Below are 18,953 nucleotides of genomic sequence, written 5' to 3' on the forward strand. Positions count from 1 at the left end.
GGGGGAGGGGATGAGCAGCAGAGTAAGTGCATTGGGAGCTGGGTGTAAGAGCAGTGTAGGGGGAGTGAGAGTGGGGGCAGCACACTATGGGTTAAAGAGAGTGAGGGGACTGGCAGGAAGGGGATGTGGGGTGCAGAGCAGGAAAGTGGGAGGCAGATCTGAGACAGGAATGGGAGGGGTTGCATTGATGTGGGTGGTGATGGAGCTGAACCAGGAGTGGGGAAGTGAGGAGGCAAAGCTGAAATGGGAGAGTGGTGGGATTTAAGGGTGGGGGGGGAGGTGAGCCTGAACTAGGGTGACCAGATGTCCCGATTTTATAAGGACAGTTCCAATTTTTGAGTCTTTTTCTTATATTGGCTCCTATTACCCCCCACCCCGTCCCGATTATTTACATTTGCTGTCTGGTCACTCTAGGGTGAACTGAATCAGGAGTTGGTGAGGGCAATGGACAGTGTCAGATCTGAGGTAAGATGGGTAGGAGGGCAGGTTGGTTGGCAGTGAGGGGATGTGTAGTGGCAGCAGTTGCAGGAATAACAGAGCTGAGATCTGGACTGTGGACAGGGCCGGCTCTACCATTTTTGCCACCCCAAGAAAAAACAATGCTTGGACTGTGCCACCCCAAGAATGGATGGAATGCCCCTTAGCATGTGCCACCCCAGGCATGTGCTTCCTCCGCTGGTGCCTGGAGCCGGCCCTGACTGTGGAGCATGAGGGGTGCAAGGGACTTGGAGATCTGCACAGTACTGATGATTGCTAGGAAGAGGAAGCTCCTGTGGTTTGTAGATTGTAAATTTTTAAGTGCAGGGACTGCTGATGAGGCTAGATCCACAAAGGGATTTAGATGCTTAACTGCCACTTTAGGCACCCCACTCAATTGCCACCAAACCCTTGGGCACCTAAATTCCCTAGGCACCTAAGTTTCTGTCAGTAAAGTCCCCATGGCACCTAAATTTCCAATAGCAGGCATGTGCAAAGTCACCTCAGTTCTGACACCTGGTGTCTAGCTTATGCTAGCCCCAGCTAGATCTTCAAACTAGCTGATTCCCTGCCTATCTCACCTCCAGGTACAGATCTGGTAGGACCATACTCAATGTCTCCTTTTGAAACTGTTCCACTTTGTTTAAAACACTTAAATATTTATTAGGCCAGTGACCAAGAGTGTGAGAAGATTTCTACAGCCCAGGGGTTAAGGACCCACATGGGATGTTAGACTCAAATTCAAGTCCCTACTCCAGTGAATCAGTATTTTATATAAAGCTTTCTCAGGCGAGACAGAGAGACCCACCCCAATCACCCAGATGCTAGGCATTTACCTGTGAAGAGAGAGAACTAGGTTCAAGTTCTTACTCTGCATCAGAGTGGGTCTCCCACAGCCTGACTGCTGTAACTACTGGGTATAAGGGCTCTTCCTTATTTGTTTGAAATGACTGATCTGACTTAGGCACCTAACAACAAGAGAGGTTGGGCAGCAATGGATCCCAGGAAGGGGATGGTGCCTCACATTAGGCACCTAACTCCTTTTGGTGGGCTGGTCTTAGGCCCCACCTCTCTCCTCAGCATTTCCCATTGCCTAGTTTAGGCACTGCAAAACCTAAGGCCCCTTTGTGGATCTAGCCCTATGAATCTGTAAAATGGGTAGCACAATGGGGCCCCAACTGCAATTGTGGCCTGTAGGCACTTCTGTGACATCAATAATAGACTAGACAAAAATTGTAGACAATACACTGTAGGGATGAATCCTGCCCTAACTGGATTAGGGCTGGCTAGCCCAGCAGGACATTTCCCTCTCTACCTATTGTATGTGAGATGTTGTCTTTGGCTCATACCCTGATGGCAGGAATGAGTCTGTTCTCCAGTTGTCAGTGAGAAGTTGTTAGACACTTGGCAGAGCAGTATATAGACATTTCTCAGGGAGAATGGAGCTCTGCATCCCATAAGGGAAGAGGAACATACGCATACTCACTTGTTTGTTTTAAATCTCACAATAAGCCACTAACCTTGTTCCTCTTCAATAGTTGCAGCGTCAGGAAGAATCAGAATCCCTCAGAAGGTTTCAGTTTGAAGGAAAGTGATCAGGACTGAGTCTTGCTGGTGAGAACTTACCAATGGGATAATTAGGTATGTCAGGTTTTTTTGGGCTAACATCCATGACAATGTGCTTCTAAATCCACAAAAAGGTAATGACAGTGCAAGCTTCCCTCACTCTGAATTGGAGGGCTAACTCCAGTTGTCTGAGGGTTAGTTTCAATGCTCATTCAACCCTTTGCCTTACAGGTACTCACACTGGCTTGGTGTCACTGTAAAAACTTCAATAGGTAGTTAGAGAGATTCAACATAGCACTGGACCGAAGTCCACTAACCTATTTCACCTAAGCTAAAGCAGGCTCAGACATTAACTTTCACTCGCTACTCTCATAGCGCCTACCAGGGAGCAGAAAGGGGATTGGTAATAGGATAGGAAACCTAACACAAACTAAGTAATTTCCAATATTACAGTCCCAGCACCTACAAGGGTCCCATTCCATAATTGTACTGAAATAGAAAGTTGTGTCTAGGGGGGTTTCAAAATTGGTCAAGGTTAGTACAGTGTTCTAAAATGCAAGGAATATTTTAGGGAGGGATTTTAAAAAGCACCTAACTCTCTTAAGCAGTTTCAAAAATCTCACCTTAAACAATATATTTCTTCTAACAACTGCTCTACTTTTCTTGGTTTAAGAGCCTGTAGCACTTGATTTTTTGGGTATTTGTACAGTCTCTCTTTAAAAAGTTTACTATACTGGTTGGTGAGCTGGTGGTATTACAAACCATTACACATCTACAGTACCATGGAACTGACAGGTGTGTGCATGGCCTTGTGCTGTACAATTTTATTTGCATCTTCTCTATATGAACCAGATCCTATCAAAAATATTTGCGCAGTTGCTGCAGTGAAGAATTTTGTCCAAGCCCAGAAAAATCTTTTTTTTCCCCCAGACTTGCGCCTTGTCTCCATAGTATGGAAAATGGGTTTTAAGAAAAAAATTAAATTGAGGCCTTCCTTTGTATACACACTCATACAAGCCATGCAAACATATTGTGTGTTGAAATGCAGGCTCAGTAAAATGCTGCTAGGACACATGTTCCAGATCTGTGCGATTCACTACCAACAACATGAATATCAACTTCAAGGAACATCAGTTCTTTCTTCTCAAAGTCTGAGCAACTCACAGGAGAAGACAAAGTCATACCCTATGGTGGTTGTTGATCTCTATAGTATATTTCTTTTATTGGTGCAGTATTGTAAGTTAAGCAGATAGGCTGATTTCAAAGCTGTCCTCATTTTTGTCACAGAGAAAAAAACAGAGGCCCTGATCTTTGGGTCTCTTGATACTCAGAGCTTCAGGGGCTGGTTAATCCTCCAGAGGTCTTTGCACCAGCTGGGGCTCTCTATAATGCAGAAGCACTCCAACCATACCCCCTGCCCCAGCAACATCCTTCCAACAGGGACAAACACGCTAGCTCTGCACCAACCAGGGAATCCCCCGCTGGCTGGTAATGCTGGCTTTCTAGTCCTTCTGAACTGGCAGGTAGAGCACACACAGCTGGAATAGAGCCAGGGACCTGGACAAGGGGTCCCAATTCTCCACTCCCTCCTCGTTTGTAGGGTCATTTACATCTGTGCAAACTGAGTTGCAAACCCTACTATTTTGGTTTGATAGAATGTTATGCCTCTTTTGCACAGGCAGAAATAATATGAAGTGAGGAATCAGACCTATAGTTCTTTTTTTGAGCAGCAAAGTAGTTTAGCTTGTGATGGACAAAGTACATTTTTTGTGTTGTATTTTTATTGCGGAGACAGTGGCTTCTTTAAGCCTAAGGCCAGACTGTGGTCTTAGTTATTCTGGTATAAAGCCAGAGCAGGTTTTCTTTTTTATTTCAGTCAAGTTATTCCAGATTTACACTGGTGTAAAAGAAATCAGACTCTGGCCCTCAGACTGAAGTTAGGCCTTCCTTAGCAAATGCTAACACTTGCTCTAGGGGGCCCAATCCTGGGAAGTGTTGAATACCCTCAATTCTTATTGATTTCAGAGGCAGACAAGGGCACTCAGTCCCTCCCCAGGAGCACTCAAATGAAATGAAAAGTTTAATGGGAATCAAAAGGTGCTCAGCAACTCCCTGGAAAAAAAAATCAGGTGACTGTTTGTTGTGGGGGGGAAATAAGTTGTTAGATGGACCCCATCTTTACCACCATTGCATTCCAATAGTAATGCGTAGAGAGAAGCTTTCAACTGTTTGAGGATTCTGAAGAACATTGTCACTCGTACATAAGGTAACTTAAATATTGGCCAGGGCTGCAAAAAGAGGGGTTGTAGGTTTGAGACAACTTTGTAAAATATATTCAGCTTTTTAAACCTTGCTTTCTCTTGTTAATCTGCGTACATCTTTAGGGGGTGTGGTCTACGGTCTCATGGCAACTCTGATATCTGTATATTACCTCAGAAATACTCTCAATAGTTTGGAGGGGCTGTAAGTTGATCTGTTTTGTGGGGTGACAGTCTGAGTGAGCTGTTATGCTGAGTGATCCATATACATCGCTACATGGAAATCTATTCCAGAAAGCAGTTGGAAGTTGTTTTTTTGCCTCAAAGCTCATATTTGTATTTCTTGTTCACATTTAATGTTTGATTTTTGTTTTTTCTTTGTTCTGGAAGTAATTTTTTGCCCTTTTTTTTCTTCTTTTTTTCCTTCTGTGACTTGTGGCCATGTTGAATTGTCCCCATTGAGAACTGGCAAGGCCTTGGAATAACTCATGTGTTAGAGAAATCAAAAGGGAGAATGTATAACTAGACCTTCTCCAGTAGGGAAAACAGCTGGTGTAGAAACAAGCCAACACAACACCTGCAAATAAATCCTAGGAGCACATTATGCAAACAACATGTGCTCAACCAGAAACCCTCACTGCATCAACAACTTCCTTGCACTGATTAGATAGCTCAGATGAAGGACATTACAAGCAGATTAGAACCTCTCAGCCCTTACGCTTTGATTCTTATTTTTTCATGTCTGTTCCATGATTTCAATAGGAACTGAGAGCACTCAGGATATTACAGGAAGGGTCTTAAAAGTGAGAGCAGCTTTAAGGGCCCAAGGTCCTGCAAGGGTTGGGTCCCCAATCTGGCACTGTGATGGGAAATCCCTCCCCTAACTGTCCTTAATGACATCTTAGGGTCTGCTTATGAGAGGTTCTGAGTACCCACGACTCTCACGGGCTTTGGTGGTCACAGGATCAGGCCCTTAAGTATGTATGCTATACAATATGTGTCTAGTTGAGAATGTGTGCTGCTGTACAGCTCCTAAGTATTATTTGGTCCATTCACCTGATCACTATTCAGGGATATTTATACAAATACCCCATGGACAAAAAGCAGCAGGATAGAAACTTTGACAAGGACAATAATGTAAAAATGCATTTCTTTTTTATATATGTACAAGAGTTGTTTTGTTTTAAAAACCTTTCTAGCACGGGCATATACTGCAGGCTTTGATAGTAGGGATAAGTTACTATGGGATCCAGCCTTAATTTGCTTTTCTCATCCAAATATACATATTGTAGTAACAGAGGAATGGATTAATCCAGTCTGGTTGTTCTTATTGCAGTTTGGTGATGAAGATGCCTCATATACTGCTCCACAGATGAAGCTACTGTAAATACCCATCCCTCTTGATCAACTATCAATCTGTTTGGGGTGAGAGAAAAGAGACAAAACGTATATATGGTTCATTTAAAACCGAGTGACAAAAACAGCATCTGAAGGCATGTGTTCAAAACAGTCCCATATTGGTATTATAGATGGAAATGCTAGGGGAAGAGAAATAGAAATAGAAGAAACAAAAGCCAGCTTTTGTGAGTTCCAGAGCAATTCCTTATGATCCAGAGTCTTGTATAAGATGAAGTGGAAGCTTTGGGATGGCATTCAGGGTCTCTCCCTGATTAAGGCACTATAACAGGCTGTCTTCATCAAGCCTGGCCCAGTGCCACAACAAATAGTCTGGGTGTAATTCACCGCACATTTCTCTAAGTGCTCTCAGTATATCTATATATAGATACAGGAATATATGTCATTTTCCATATGTTTTCCTGCAAAACATAAGGAAGGCAAAAATCAGAGTTACATAACTTTGGAGCTTGTGATTCAAAACACAGTAAGCTTAATGCATGCTGACAGAAGTCAGATGTGTCTCAGCCCAAAACAGAGATGTACTTCTTAGAAGGTTACACTTAATAACTCAAGGTACATTTAAACTATTTTCCTAGGAGATTAATTTGACCACTAGTTCTCTTGTACTTTTATGGATAGCACAGGCATGGGTCTAATATTTGGCTTTCCCAGTAGCTCCTGCCCTGTTCCAACACTGATATCTCAAGTAGACAATCCCCAGTACTGAATTGTTCCGTACTCTAAGATGAAAACATTTACCAAGATGGAGACCACATTTGTTTTCACATCTAACCAAATCCAAATTTGAGCTTGGGTCTCCAGTGGCAAAAGGCTCGTATGTACCTTGACCCCTGCCACCTTCCCACCTATAAAAGTCTTTTTTTTAAGAGTAGAGCACTGCACAGCAAACAATAAGAAGAACATAAAAATGGCCATATTGGGTCAGACCAATGCTCCATCTAGCCCAGTATCCCATCTTCTGACAGGGACTGGTGCCAGATGCTTCAGAGGGACTGAACAGAACAGGGCAATTATCAAGAGATCCATCACCTGTCATCCAGTCCCAGCTTCTGGCAGTCAGAGGTTTAGGGACACCCAGAGCATGGGGTTGTGTCCCTAACCATCTTGGCTAAATAGCCAGTGATGGACCCATCTTGAGGTTGCATCCCTGACCATCATGGCTAATAGCCATTAAGGGATCTATCCTACATGAACTTATCCAATTATTTTTTGAACCCCATTATACTTTTAAATAATCAATGGTCTCCAAACACTGCTGCTCCTCCACCGTATCGTGTACAATAGAAGAGAGAAAAAAGTTCAAATAGAGGGATTAATTGGCTAATCAGATTGGTAATGAGATACAGAGCTCTTCATCCCTAGGTCACCAGCTCAAAATCAGCCCAGGGAGGTAGTGACCTGGACTTGTCATGATCTGGAGGCTCTTCACTGAACCTATGTGAAATGAATAGTAATGGTTTCAGTACAGCCCACAATGGACAGTGCTAACTATACAAATACCACCCCCACTACAACTGGGACTCTTGTTTCAGCCTTGGAAGGGGTGGTGAAGGTTTGGATGTGAATATGTAAGAGGGACCCTATGGATGGGTCATTATATCTGGATCTAAAAGTATAAGCCTCGAGCTACAGGACCAGGACCATTAGCTCACAGGCATTAGCAGACAGAAGCCTCTAAATGCAGCCCAGCTACTTGAGTGGATCAAAGAGCCACACTGGTATCAATGTGGGTTGCAAGTGGGCATGGAGACTTTGTCATCCCAAGAGGCCATTCCTCCAGGCTGTACCTGAGACATATTATGGGGGCAAATTGGAAAGTCAAGTGCTCCTGCTGCCACTGCTGTACCTGCTGTGTGGATAATCAGAGGCTGCTAGGGTCTGTCCAGCATTTTTGATAAACACCAGATACACAATGATTTTTTTAAGAGAAATTTTCCAACCAGCTTTGACTGTGCCATCTCTGTCCCATTATATTTTAGGATGGGTCTTTGAGTCCAGTACTCCAACTCTTACCCATGATGAGTAATTCCATTTACTTCAATTGCACTATTCTTGTGAATTAAGATTACTTATGTAAGGGTTTCAGGATTAGACCCTTGAGTGGGGGGAGGGATAGCTCAGTGGTTTGAGCATTGGCCTGCTAAACCCAGGGTTGTGAGTTCAATCCTTGAGGGGGCCACTTAGGGATCGGGGCAAAATCAGTACTTGGTCCTGCTAGTGAAGGCAGGGGGCTGGACTCAATGACCTTTCAGGGTCCCTTCCAGCACTATGAGATAGGTATATCTCCATATATTAGGTATAACAGGATGGTTACCTACCACATGCTGTGCTTGAGTCTGTTCATAGTTATCTTGATTCTTCCTCTTCTTCCTCCTCCTCCTCTTCTGAATTCTCTCTGTTCTTTGAAGTATCACTGAATTCAAAGTTCCCTTCAATATCCAGCACCTGTAAATGCTTTAGGCTTTGAAATGTACTTTCCTTCACTGCTCCAACTGCTATCTTATTATACCTTCAAAACAAAAGTGTGACCACTGTGTTTAAAATAACTTATCTGCAGTGTGCTACATTCTAATTTTGAACTTTGCCTTTATGTTACTATATATATATTTGTTACAATATATAATCTCTGCAGATGCTAAGTACCGTATACCTTCTACCAACACAGCAGTATTGGGAGATTAGAAAGTAGCCTGGGTACAAACTTGCCATAGCTTCAGCCTGGCACACAATACCACTCTAAGAAGTACTGTACCAGCCTAAAAAAGCAGCATTGTTCAAAGTGCAAATGCTGATTGGCCTGACTATAGGATGAGACTTCTGAGAGTAGGGCCTTTTAAAGGTGGACCGTTTTTTTTAAAGTCCCAGCCTGGATGGCGAAATGCAGGGGCCAGATCCTGAAGTCCGTAAATGGTCTTTACTCAGACAAACTCCCATTGATTAAACTGAGACTTCTGGCTGAGGACTGAGTAAAACCAGAGGACTTGGCCTTCTTGATGGGTAGAGGAAGAAATAGAAGGTAATGATCTGTGAACAGCCAGGTGAGGCAGTTATTTATATACCCTGATTATCTTTAACTGTACCACAGTTGACAAAGGACTTTTACAGCAGGGAAACACTGAAAATGTGAATGATATGTGGAGTAACTGCTCACTAGGACTCCAACTGATCTGGCTGTCAGAGAAACAGGTGTTCCAGATTCCATCTATTACCCTGCCCCTAACCTCTACAGCTCTACACAGCAGAGAAAAATCACGGTATTGGAAAGTCTCCCATATGTTTCCTTATCCCAGCACCCAGTACTTTCCTTCCCATAGGGAAATGGTACCAGCTGCATGTCCTAAGTTTCAAAGTATAGTGTGTTTGCAGAGTTGTTGTAGTTGTGTTGGTCCCAGAATATGAGAGAGACAAGGTGGGTGAGGTAATCGCTCTCAACCTTTTTGATTCCAGGGTCCAGCTTGCTGCCTTCCTACACTGTAGGAGGGAGATCTCAGGGACTGGTGCCAGTCCACAGATTGGTCGCTGAGAAACACTGCTAATGAAATGGGCAATTGAAGGTTAGAAGGCAGTGGGGTGTTTTACAGATAGTTGTAATGAGTCATAAAACCAGTGTGTCTGTGTCTATGGTTTTTCGCATCTAGCAGAGTTATGAATTTAAGTTCCCAGGCTTGCTTTTGAAGATGTTGTGCAGAGACAAGTTCCCCACAGATCAGGACACATCAAATTGAAGTGGCACCAGACCCTGCCAGAACAATAAATGCAAAACCTGCAGACATATCTCCTCTGCTACAATGATCAAAATCCCACACAACACACCTTTCAAGATTCATCGGTCTTACACACACCTATCACAACATGTGGCTGAGTGCATTATCCAGTGCATCAAATGCCCCAACATTAACTATGTGGATGAAACCAGACAATCACTACACTCTCAAATGAATTCACGCAGACAAAAATACCATGTCACCTGTGGACGAACACTTTTCACAAAGCAATCATTCCCTATCTGACCTCTCAGTACTCGTCCTCCAAAGGAAACCCGCACAACACATTCAAAAGATGAGCCTGGCAACTTAGATTCATAACTCTGCTGGACACTAAAAACCACAGACTCGGAAACGCTGGTTTTATGGCTCATTACAACAATTTGTAACACACAACACTGCCTAACCCTAAATTGCCCAGTTCATTTTAAGTGATCTCCTACAGGGTGAGTAAACCCTTGTGCCTAACACTCCATCCCAATTTGTATTTAGCTCAGACACTCTGGTTTCCTTCCCCAGACCCGAAGAAGAGCTCCATGAAGCTCGAAAGCTTGTACTTTCCACCAACAGAAATTTGTCCAATAAAAGATACTATCTCACCTACTATGTCTCTCTCAAAATATAGTGTGCTTGTCTATGAGACTCAAGGACACCTGTTGATAGTTTTAGATTTTTTCCTCCTTAAATACTGAATCAAAGGCTCCCTGCAGAAACACAACAAAGTGCAACAATTGTTAATCTGTAAACAATGTAAACGCACTAATATGTATTTTTAAGGCTCCTTCATGTCTATTGCATGGCCCATCACTCTTGAATGTAGTCACTGCTGTAGTCTCTTAAATATTCCCAGATGCTATAGTATTTAGTAGGAGGCCTTGTCAGCCTAAGATATATTTGTCAACAAGAAGCCCTTAGTCATCATACCATTGTAAAACAATAGCATGATGACTAACAGCTTCTTGTTGACAAATATCTCTTAGGTTGACAAGGCCTCCTACTAAATACTATAGCAAGACATTTTAGTGTATTTGTTTTATATACACTCATTTTTATATAAATTTGGCTTCTGATTTGCATCCAAGTTCTCACTAAATTCTCAGAACCCTGAGCAGCTGGATTCAAAGACAGTAGACTTTTAAATTATTGCATAGTAAGCAAATCAAATTATCCAGGAAGGAATTATTCAAATCTGTAGGTTACACAAAGCAATTTAATTGCATGTAAAGGAATAAGATCAGACTGTATAAAGCTCATGAGGCATGCACATCCCAGGCTTTTGAACACGTTACTGCAGGGATAAAATATCAGATTAATCAAATATTCCATACTAGCCAGGGGTTTTATAAATCCTGTGAGCAGTATTGCTAACATCAGTCTCTTAGAAAAATAAAAACCCATACATTTACTGGACCAAAAACTGATTTCACTTGCGCTGGTGTAAATCCTGAGTAACTCCATTTAAGTTAGTCACCACTGTTTGGATTTATGCTGAGTATAGATGAGATGAGTATGTGGCCCATTACACCTACCAATTATATAGTTAAAAAACAAACTCTTCATCTGGTGGAGTTTCTAGTTCAATGCTATTTAATCTAAATTGCATCCTGGATAGACATCAATATCTAAAGGTTTGCAGTGATTTACAAAGCAAAGCAGCAATCTTTTCCTGAGCCAAAAGGATGGGAAAATATTAAGTCTCTGTCAGCGCTGTGGGAAACTGAGACCTCTTTGTTTGTAGGGCTTTTCATGCTCATGAGTTTTGAATTTGAACAGAGCTCGGGAAACATAATAAATTGTCCCAGGCGTGTATGAAACGTACTCATTGAAAAGTTTATAGAAGTGAGTGAACTTGGCCCAAGTTTGGGGTTTGCATTGAAAGCTGATGAGTTTCACTTTTCATTTTGAACGTTTCACCCAGTTCTAGTCTCTGTCCTTAATTAACTTGAAATTCTGAATAAAAGGCCATGAACTAGTTTGAAACTTTAGGTTTCTATCCCTACATTCCAGGTCACTCTTCTGCAGGCAAGTTCTGTTCAGTGCAGGACAATGGTAGTGGGGGATATGTCTGCATGGCCCTGCCACTTGTGTGTGATTTGGGGCATTTGTGCTGCCTGAACTGTGTAAAGTGGCCATAGCACACTTGAGAATGTGGCCCCACGTTTCGCACAAAGTGCACAAACGGCCACGTTGAAAAGATTTGCTGTAATATTGCTGATTGTTACCAATGGTAAGAGATCTCGTCTCCAGCAAGCATGGCATGCTGGTTTGGGGGTCTCCCCTCACCTCCGTAGCAACGATAATGACTAGAGCGAGGAGCTGAACAAATGTATGGTATTATGTGTTTCCTCTGCCCTATAGATTGTTTAGACTTATGAGAGAGATTAGAAATCGGAGAGGCACGGCGGGTGAGATAATAACTTTTACTGGACCATCTTCTGTTGGTGATAGGGTTGCCAGGTGCCCGGTTTTTGACCGGAAAGTTTGGTCGAAAAGGGGACTTGGCAGTGTCCTGTCAGATGTACTGACCAGACACCAAAAGTCCGGTTACCGCAGGGTGGGAGGAGGCGTGGTGTCATTAACTGATACTAGCCCCTGCTCAGCCAGGGCCACCTTCTACCTGTAGGCAGGCTTCTTGTCAGGCTGCAGCAGCTCTCATCCCAGCCCCAGAGCAGAGGGAGCCCAGCTGGAAGGGGAGATGGAGGGTGGAGATGATCCAGCGAGTGACAGGGGTGCAGTCTTGAGAGGAAAGGGCGGAGCAGGGGGCGGGGCCTCAGGGGTCCAGTTACCAGCCATTAGAAAGGTAGCAAACCTAGTTGGTATGAGACACAAACTTTCGAGCTACACAGAGCTCTTCCTCAGATCTGGGCTGAAGAAGAGCTCTGTGTAAGCTTGAAAATTTGTCTCTCTCACCAACAGAAGTTGGTCCAATAAAAGATATTTCCTCACCCATCTTGTCTCTCTAATAATCTGGGACCAACACAGCTACACCACCATATAATAGAAATCAGAGTCAGTTTTTTGGGACAGGATTGAAAATGCTCCTTCCCAAAAGATCTGCAGGGCACTTTCAAATTGAAAATCAGTAATTACCCAACATCAGGACTAGAACAATCAGTCTGCAATACTACAGAGATCAATTGTCAAACTGTCAGCCACTCCCAAGTTGCCTCCTGGTGGCCAGAGGTGCCTCTGCAAAGTCTGCTTCAATTTCCCCTTCGCTCAGGGCCCCTTTAAAAGTCCACATGGCCCATATATTCAGAGCATTCTCCTTCTGGGGTCCAATTCATTAAGTGCTGCACAAAGTCATTCGAAATAGAACTCAAACCTACAAAGTCTTCATCCCAGTTTCAGCTGGGCCCAGCCCCGCCTCGCTGAGGGTCTGTCCTCTCTTTACAGTTTATTTCTTTTGCCCCAGTGCTAAGCTGGTCACATAGTCCCTTCTCCCTGTGGGTCTCTGTCTTCCTGCTCTCTCAGCACCCCATACCTGGAGTATGGCCTTCTCCACAGACCTTCCCCACTCGTGTTTTCTCATTGCTCACATAGGGTCCTGCAGGAGCCTTTGTAATCCCTGCAGTGTCTGCAGGAATCTGCCAACCCACAGCTGTCTCCCACTTTATAAGGCCAAGATATCTCCCCTTAAATTCAACTGGGCAGCAGGTAATCAATCCAGGTTCACTGGATCCCACTCCCTCTAAGAGGGCCAGGCCAATCGCCCTATGCCACCCATGATCATAATCATATCATGGGCTCACTCCTTCCCCACCAAACTACCAGTGCAACACACACATTGTGTAAAGTTATAGTCAGGCATGCCCCCAAACCACTAACAAGCTTCTATTTGCGATACTATAGAAATTCAGGACTGAAAATCAGTGGCAAGGCTGACTGAGTTAAAATTAGACCTTCCAAACTTGTAGTTCTTGGCTATATCTGGGCACAGGACAAACACGTATACTGACATCCTACAGTCTCTCTAATCCGTCTGCCTGACCCATTCTTATAAACACTGAAATTTAAAAGGATGCAGCACTCAAAGCAGTGAGTGTATGAGGTGCACACATGACCTCTTACTGCATATAAACCTAGCTGCACCCTGGATTGCTGTACGATCAAGTTGCCCATAGGAGAAGCTAGGACCCCCGAAGCAAGCAATCACAAAAGAGAATATAGCAAACTATCCTGTGTGCAGACTCAAAGTAGAAAATGCCCTTACCTGAGGAAAATTCCCTTTATGTTGGGTGTGGATTCAAAGGCATTCTCTGATACCATGGTGATCTTGTTGTTCTGGAGATATAGATATTCTAGGGATCCTGGCAGGTCCGATGGAATAGAAATCAGCTGATTGCCACCCATATCTAATAGCTGAAAGGAAGAGTCAAAGCCAGGGGTTAACTGAAGAGATGAGTGTAGACAGCAGCAGCACCAACCACATTTCATTACTGGTGAACCAGATCATGATGTGGGAATCTCAAAAGGATGGGTATTGATAGCTATCACTATGGGTAACCATCCAGAAGTTAGGTACATGTGCAAAACCTATCCCAGATTACTGGGTCTGACTATCTGAGTAGGAAATCACCTGAAAAAGAGGGGGGGGGGGGGGAGAGAGAGAGAAAGAGTGAGTGAGTGAGTGTGTGTGTGTCAGCATTTTCAACCCTGTAAAAAGGTTCAGTTTCAGTTCAAGGTAGAGGGATTTTTATGGTTTCGAACCTCGTTTCACGTCAAGATCAATGTGGCCAGGAGGATTCTGGGCAGCCAAAGCTGTAGGGGGTCCTGTCCTCCCACAATGCTATTTAATCTAGCAGTATCACATCAAAGATCATGCTGCTTTCTTTAAGGGCACCTACATTTCTCTATCCCTATCCCCATGTGTTAGTCCAGGCCTGTTTGTAAATGAATGAAAAACATACTGGGTTTCAATTATGCATAGAACTCCTTGGATGATATTCTCTCAAACACTTCATTGATTAAAGTTACTTTTCAAATGTTACTTTCAAAGTTACTTTTCAGACCAATGTGTTAGCTATTAGCTAGGGCCTGATGCCACAACCCTTACTCACATGTGTAGTCTTACAGAAAGAAATGGGCCGAAAGATAGGGAGTTGGAGAAACAAAGATATATTTGTGTAGCACCAATCGCCATAATATCTGGCCACTGCTGTGTGTTACATTACTGCAAATCTGGAATTCCAGTGACTTCAGTACATTCATTCTGGATTTAGGCCCCAAACTTGCTTAACTTTGCTCATTGACTTCAGTGGGAATAGTCACATGTGCAAAGTGAAGCATGTGGATAAGTATTTGCAGGATCGGGGCCTTACTCAGCTATAATTTGTCAAACCTGCCACAATAGGACTACTCATGTAAGAACTGCAGGGTCAACCCCTTAATGAAGTATAAATTACTGTATGCTGTAAGAGAAATAACAAAGTAATAAAGCCACTGAAAAAAATGCAATGTGCCAAATGCCACATTAAGTAGTGTCCTTAGAGGCTACTTGAAGAAAAAAACGGGTCTGTTATAGTAATGTCATTTTTCTTGACCAGAGTTTACAATGTAGTAGGGTACAGCTGGACTCTGCATTACTCTGGCTTGACACTAATTTCAGTGGTGTGACAGTGGCGTCAAACCAGAGTTATGTTGTAGTGAATCAGACCCCTAGATAACAGAAGCTTATGTCTTCTTAATAATTAAAGCTTCCAAAATCTTAAGACCATTTGGTTTGGTTTGAAAACAGATGGGTTAGGATGGATAAATGTCTTTAGTACTACAGTGAAAGAATCCCACCATCTGTAATCTTCATTGGTAACATCATCCTTCAAAACTAAATTCCATCTTTGAACTAACCAGCTTTGAAATATAAACATACAGTGAGTCACACTTTAGGTTACCTGCCTTCATTAAAAGCACCAAGTTGACAAGACAATTAAAAAGGTATGATAAAAATCATAGGCCAGGGCCTCACCTAGTATAAACTGGCATTGCTCCATTAATTTCAATGGAGTTATGCCAATTTATACCACCTGAAATCTGATGCACCATTTTCTCCACAGACTTCAAGGGCAGAACTAACATGAGATGAACTGCTGTACAAATCAAAATTCTTGGCATGTCTGAAGCCCTTATGCTGATAACCAGCATCACATATGCTCTGCATCTCTTATCCCTGTGCTGCTTTCAGATACAAAAGCTCCCTCCTTACAGTGCATTAATGTAGGTACAGTGGATGTTTGCCATATGACAAGAGCAATACTCTTTAATGTAGGGAATCAGGCTCTTGCCTAAAAGGAAATGCAGACAAATCCTTCAGCTACCGACACAACTGCAAGATCATTTTGCATAGCCCAAATGTGATTGTTCCTGCCTGCCTTATGTTTCTATTCAACTTTCCCTGACAATTAACTAAAGGACAGGCAGTTGATTGAATCCAGGCCTCCTAACTGCTATCCAGGTGCCTTACCCAGCTGAGCTGCTAAATCCTACAGCTTGTCCTGTCTGACTGTAAGCTGCTATGGATGTTTTGTGCATTAGCTTGTTTTGTTTATGCACTCCTTGCCTCCCAGTGTCCCTCCCTTCAGGACTCTACACAATAAAGCTTATTTAAAACCCTTGTGGGTGGAGAGTGGCATTTGTATGGCGGCATCTGGAGTTTTAGCTGCATGAGTCATTAATATCCAGTTGAAAATAGAACACAGCTTCAGAGTCCAGGACCAAAGAAATCCTTATGTTTCCTCTGATAACAGTACAAAGGCGGCTGTCTTTCTATTTAGGAGGACAACTCTGCCACAAGTCTTTTAAAATCAGATAATGTCCCCTTTCTACACTGTCCTGCACTTAATGTGCAGGCCTAGAAAATAAAGGCCAATCTGAACCTACCATTAATGCTCACTGAATTATACTAAGCAAATAAGGAAGGGACATCCGTATTATCAATACAATAGAGAAGGTGGTGTTTCTACCTGGAGACTGCTGAGTTCCCTCCATGCTCCCCTGTGAATGGAATTGACTTTCAGTTTATTGTTGCTCAAATAGAGCTCCTGCAGCTTTGTCATTCCTGCCAGGGCTCTTCTTGGAATGATGCTTATGTCGTTCTCCTTCAGTTTCAGAATCTGCAAGTTCTTTGGAAAGCCGAAGGGCAGCATGTGGAGATTGTTCCCGGAAAGATCCAAGGACTTCAGCAGTCTCAGCTTGCGGAAGGCCTCCCGATGGATCTGAGGACTTGTGATCTTATTGTAACTCAAGTTTAGCTCCTCCAGTAAGTAAGTGGTAGCAAAGTCATTCCTGTTAATCTCAGAGATCTGGTTGTGAAGTATCATAAGTGTCTTCACTCGCCGAGGTAGCCCGCTGGGAATCCTTTCCAGCATATTGTTGTACAAGTGGACAGTGTGCAGCTTCTTCAAACCCTGGAAGGCTAGCGGGTGGATCCCTCGGGCTTTTAATTTGTTGTTGTGAAGTAGAAGGTACTCAAGGTTTCTAATTTGGATCAAGACGTCCCTGCCAATCGTCTTAATTGCATTCTTCTCCAGGTGAAGGAGGACGATGTTTCGAGGTAAGCCACTCGGGATTTGTGAAAGGTTATTGCTGGACAAATCTAGATATTCAAGGCTGGATAGTTTCCTTGGGAAAGCAGGAAAGAAAACATTCTCCATTTACATACTGCCAAGTGAAACAATAATCTGTCTCCCTGGGGGGATTTATCCCCTTTTTAAAAGACTTTCTCCCCCTCCATCCTGGCCACCCTGCTACTTCCCTTACTGTCCTTGATGTTGTATCCCTGGTGGGGACAGCAGAATATATAGTTCCTAACTGGCCACTAGGGGATATCCAGTGCCATCAAGCACCTACTACACTTGCAGGAGAGCGGGCTGGATTCCATAAGCATCTGCCAGGGAGCTGAGATCTGCCTTTCAGCTTGGTAGTTCTCTCTGTTAACACCACATACAAAATGCTACAGCCGAATGATCAAAGTTATTGCATGCCACCAGAAAGACGGGTAGAGATGCAGTAGAAAGACCATTACAATTTAAAAGTTCTGCTGTCTGTTTAAAATGACTACATCACAATCGACACTAACTCGTGTCTCTCATTTCAAATAAAAGGGTATTTTTCACACTAAAAAAACAAGTTTTGACTTTGAGATGATGCTGAATTGTTCTCACCAAAGGGGGAAACATAAGCTCAGAGGCCTATGCCAAGATTATGAACTTCTCGTGACCTCCTAGTATTATGGAAGTGATTCAAAGCCAGATCTGCTTTGTGTAAACTATTCAAACTAGATTCTAAGGACTCAGTTGTAGCTAAAGCAAATCTTCAGTGCAGCCACTTATAACAAATGGATGCAGATAAGTGGTATTATTTCCCAGCTCTGTGTTTCAAGGCAGACATTTCTGGAACGGGATAGCTTCAAGTCAGACAGTATACTCATATAATCTGTATGGCAATGTATATCCCAGGAAATATGGATTTATGTAGTGCAATCTTCATTGACCACTGAGTGCAAAAGATCAAACCCCATCTCCACTGCGAAAGGTGATCTGTGGCTTAGCTGGAGTGATTGTGCTGTGCTCATCCAACCTCATCAGAAATGTTACACACTACATTATTCTAGAGATAAAAATAGCAAACCCACAGATAAATTACTATGCAATTGTGAGGATGCTAAATAGTGGCGGAAGAATAAAGGGGTTGTTGCATTTTCCTTTCTTCATAATCTGACAGGTTTGTAGAGTACATAGCAAGTAATGGGCAGGACAGGTACCATGAGTCAGATCCTCAGGTACAGCCAGTCAAGTACTCCACACAACTGGGAAGGCAAAGGTAGCTTTCTGACACACTGATCCCAAGAGTCTCAGTCTACCCATAGCACAGCATAGAGAAGCCAAAGGGCTATTTTAAATTGCACCATCTTGTAAAAAACTCTTAGGGGCCATTTTACTTCTGGGAAGTATCAAAGCACATCATTCTCCAGCTTTCCTCCCACACTGGGGTAGCCCCATGCCAGGGTAATCCTGAACTGCATAATTAGGGCAGTTTTCAAGTCCGTTTTGCACTGTGAGAGCAGCACAAAGGAGAATCAGCAGAGCTGAAGATCTAGCCTTAATGTCCAGAAAACTGCACTTGGATCTGATCATGAAAAGCGCTGTGTGATCTCACTTCCTGTTGGTTTCAACAGGAGTGGAGCCCTAAACTTTTACTGACTTCAGCATGACTCTAGGCCTCTCCCAATAGGCACCTGGGATTTTGCATGATTGGGCCTGTAGCTACCAGGGAGCTAGGATCATTGGTGTCCTTTGTTTAAAGACACTGTCTGATACCAGTTCAAACTGTTCACCAATATGTTTGCATTTGGGTGGCAGCACCTAAATTAAGGCCTTTTCATATAGACCCAGTAAATAAAATGACACATTTTATAATAGAAACCTTGTACCTTCTTGTACATGTAAAGAAAAAATAGCCAAATTTAAAGAGC

At 43.1% G+C, this 18,953-nt stretch overlaps 1 protein-coding gene and 1 long non-coding RNA gene across 4 annotated transcripts in view; one reads left to right on the forward strand and one right to left on the reverse strand.

The window, feature by feature from the left end:
- Window positions 1–435: 435 nt before the first annotated feature.
- LOC120369928 lies at window positions 436–6,146 on the forward strand. Its single transcript, XR_005583513.1, has 3 exons — window positions 436–465; window positions 2,016–2,118; window positions 5,638–6,146. It is a non-coding gene; the product is annotated as an uncharacterized LOC120369928 (long non-coding RNA).
- The window catches only part of PODN (podocan), a 35,714-nt gene continuing 22,200 nt past the window's right edge, over window positions 5,440–18,953 (reverse strand). Inside the window, exons 8-11 of one of the 3 annotated variants that reach the window (XM_039483737.1) lie at window positions 16,444–17,101; window positions 13,698–13,846; window positions 8,039–8,229; window positions 5,440–5,717 (exon numbers count right to left, since the gene is read on the reverse strand). In XM_039483737.1, coding sequence (XP_039339671.1) covers window positions 8,067–8,229; window positions 13,698–13,846; window positions 16,444–17,101 — 970 coding nt within the window. In that variant the 3' untranslated portion in view covers window positions 5,440–5,717; window positions 8,039–8,066. Of the gene's footprint in view, window positions 6,119–8,038; window positions 8,230–10,084; window positions 10,189–13,697; window positions 13,847–16,443; window positions 17,102–18,953 lie in introns of those variants that run through there. The other 2 variants (XM_039483736.1, XM_039483739.1) reach the window with 2 other exon arrangements.

Source organism: Mauremys reevesii, linkage group 8 (genome assembly GCF_016161935.1).
Source record: "Mauremys reevesii isolate NIE-2019 linkage group 8, ASM1616193v1, whole genome shotgun sequence".
Taxonomy (NCBI): Eukaryota; Metazoa; Chordata; order Testudines; family Geoemydidae; genus Mauremys; species Mauremys reevesii.